Raw genomic sequence first — 2124 nt, forward strand, 5'->3', positions numbered from 1 at the left:
CGCCTTGCTAGAACCCTCTCCAGCCTCCACCATGTTCACCTCGTCGAATAATTTCTCAAACCTTTCAAGCAACTCCTTATCAGGACCAACCACAGAACTGGAAACTATTGTTACTGGGCGTTTCTTGGTGCCGGGCTTGACAAATGATCTGGAGAGACGTGGGATGGGCTTTGGGAGGACCCATGCCCTATGTTTCAACTTTCTGGCTCTTTTTATGTCCGCAACTGTGGGCTTGAAACCCAAACCAAATGTATCCAAGTTTTTGGGGAGAGACATCGGCTGTACGATACCTTGTAGAGATGCACCCAAACCCTTGCCTGGTACAAAACCATTTTTCAACATTTCAACGGCTACCATGACTGATGCGGCAGCTACCCTCGGAGTTCGAACTCACTTCCCTTCTGGAATTTTCTCTACCGATACTGTATCAAATACCCGATAAACCCATGGCCCCGTGTCGTCTTCAAACTCTATGAACGGAACAATGGCATCACTGTGGTCACACAAATTATCCTCGCCGTGCACAACAATTTCCTGTCTATCCCATTCAAATTTGACCATTTGATGAAGAGTAGACGGAACCGCTTTTGCAGCATGAATCCAGGGTCGACCCAACAACAGATTATAAGAAACAACCACATTGAGCACATGGAACTCCATGGTAAATTCAACTGGCCCTATTGTAATCTCAAGCACTATGTCTCCGACTGGATCTTTCCCTCCACCGTCGAATCCCCGAACGCAGATACTGTTCTTGTGAATTCTTTCATCATCCACCTTCAACTTGTTTAGAGTGGAGAGAGGGCAAATGTTCGCACTGGAACCATTGTCGACCAGTACCTGGGTAACCACGAAATCTTCGCATTTCACCATGAGATAGAGGGCTCTATTGTGCTCAGTACCCTCCACATGCAACTCATCATCAGAAAAAGTGACTCTGTTTACCTCAAATATCTTGTTAGCTATCTTTTCCAAGTGGTTTACTGAGATTTTGTCAGGGACGTGGGCCTCATTCAAGATCTTCATCAAAGCCCGACGGTGCTCGTCTGAATGGATCAATAATGACAATATTGAAATCTAAGCCGGCGTCTTCCTCAACTGCTCCATAATGGAATAGTCCTGCACTTTCATCTTTCTCAAGAATTCCTCTGCTTCTTCCTCGGTCACAGCTTTCTTCATTAGCACCGGGTTGTCTATGGAGCTCTTAGCTTTTCTCAACTCTTCGGGGGCAAAGTATTTCCCCGATCGAGTCAAACCATAGGTCTCAAAAACTTTTTCTTTAACCTCTTTCCCCTTGTAAGTCACTGTCACTCGTTCATAATTCCACGGAACTGCCTTGCTATTGACTATCGGTAATTGAGTTACCGTCTTGATAATGACAGGGTCTGTGCGGGCAACCTCCACAATTACAATAGGCTTGTTCACCACTCCGGGCACGATCACTTTTGCTCTTTATTGTTTCACTGCAACACCACTTGAAAACCCCTTCTTGCCCACCGCAGATGGTTTACTGTCTGCCCCACTCAACCAGATCACTGATTCCCCACTTGTTGGCTTTTCAATCGGCCTGACTTCGCTGGCCCGGATCATCATGACGGTCTGTGAAGGCTTCTAGGGCTCCCCTCCCATATGCACTATCTCGATCATATTTGTCTCAAGATGGGCCAACAACGAATTCTGGTTGATATTGGGTGCCTCCGAAGTTTGAACTTCAATCCGATTAGTATCAATGAGCTCTTGAATAGCTGTTTTCAATTTCCAGCACTTCTATGTATCATGCCCCGGAGCACCAGAACAATATTCGCAACTCACAGAGTGATCAAGATTCCTCGGGTGAGGGTTTAGCAGTTTTGGCTCGATCGGGCTCAGCATACCCAATTGTCTCAACCGGTGGAACAAACTGGTATAGGATTCTCCCAATGAAGTTAAGGTTTTCTTCTTTTGCAACCTCTCATTCTTAAATGCTTGGTTGGGCCGGAAACCTGATCCAGGAGGGTTTCAGTAGGCTCTTAGGGGTGGATAGGCATTTTGTGGAGCTGGGTATGTATTTTATGGGACTGGCGCATGCCATTATGCGTGGGCCGGAGGTTGGCTGTATGTTTGGGCATGATGGACAGAAAAATG

At 46.4% G+C, this 2124-nt stretch overlaps 1 protein-coding gene across 1 annotated transcript; it reads right to left on the reverse strand.

The window, feature by feature from the left end:
• Positions 1-390: 390 nt before the first annotated feature.
• LOC138887909 (uncharacterized) lies at positions 391-873 on the reverse strand. Its single transcript, XM_070169701.1, has one exon. The coding sequence runs from the start codon at positions 871-873 to the stop codon at positions 391-393; it is 483 nt and encodes a 160-aa protein (XP_070025802.1).
• Positions 874-2124: the final 1251 nt, after the last annotated feature.

Source organism: Nicotiana sylvestris, chromosome 3 (assembly GCF_000393655.2).
Source record: "Nicotiana sylvestris chromosome 3, ASM39365v2, whole genome shotgun sequence".
Lineage (NCBI taxonomy): Eukaryota > Viridiplantae > Streptophyta > Magnoliopsida > Solanales > Solanaceae > Nicotiana > Nicotiana sylvestris.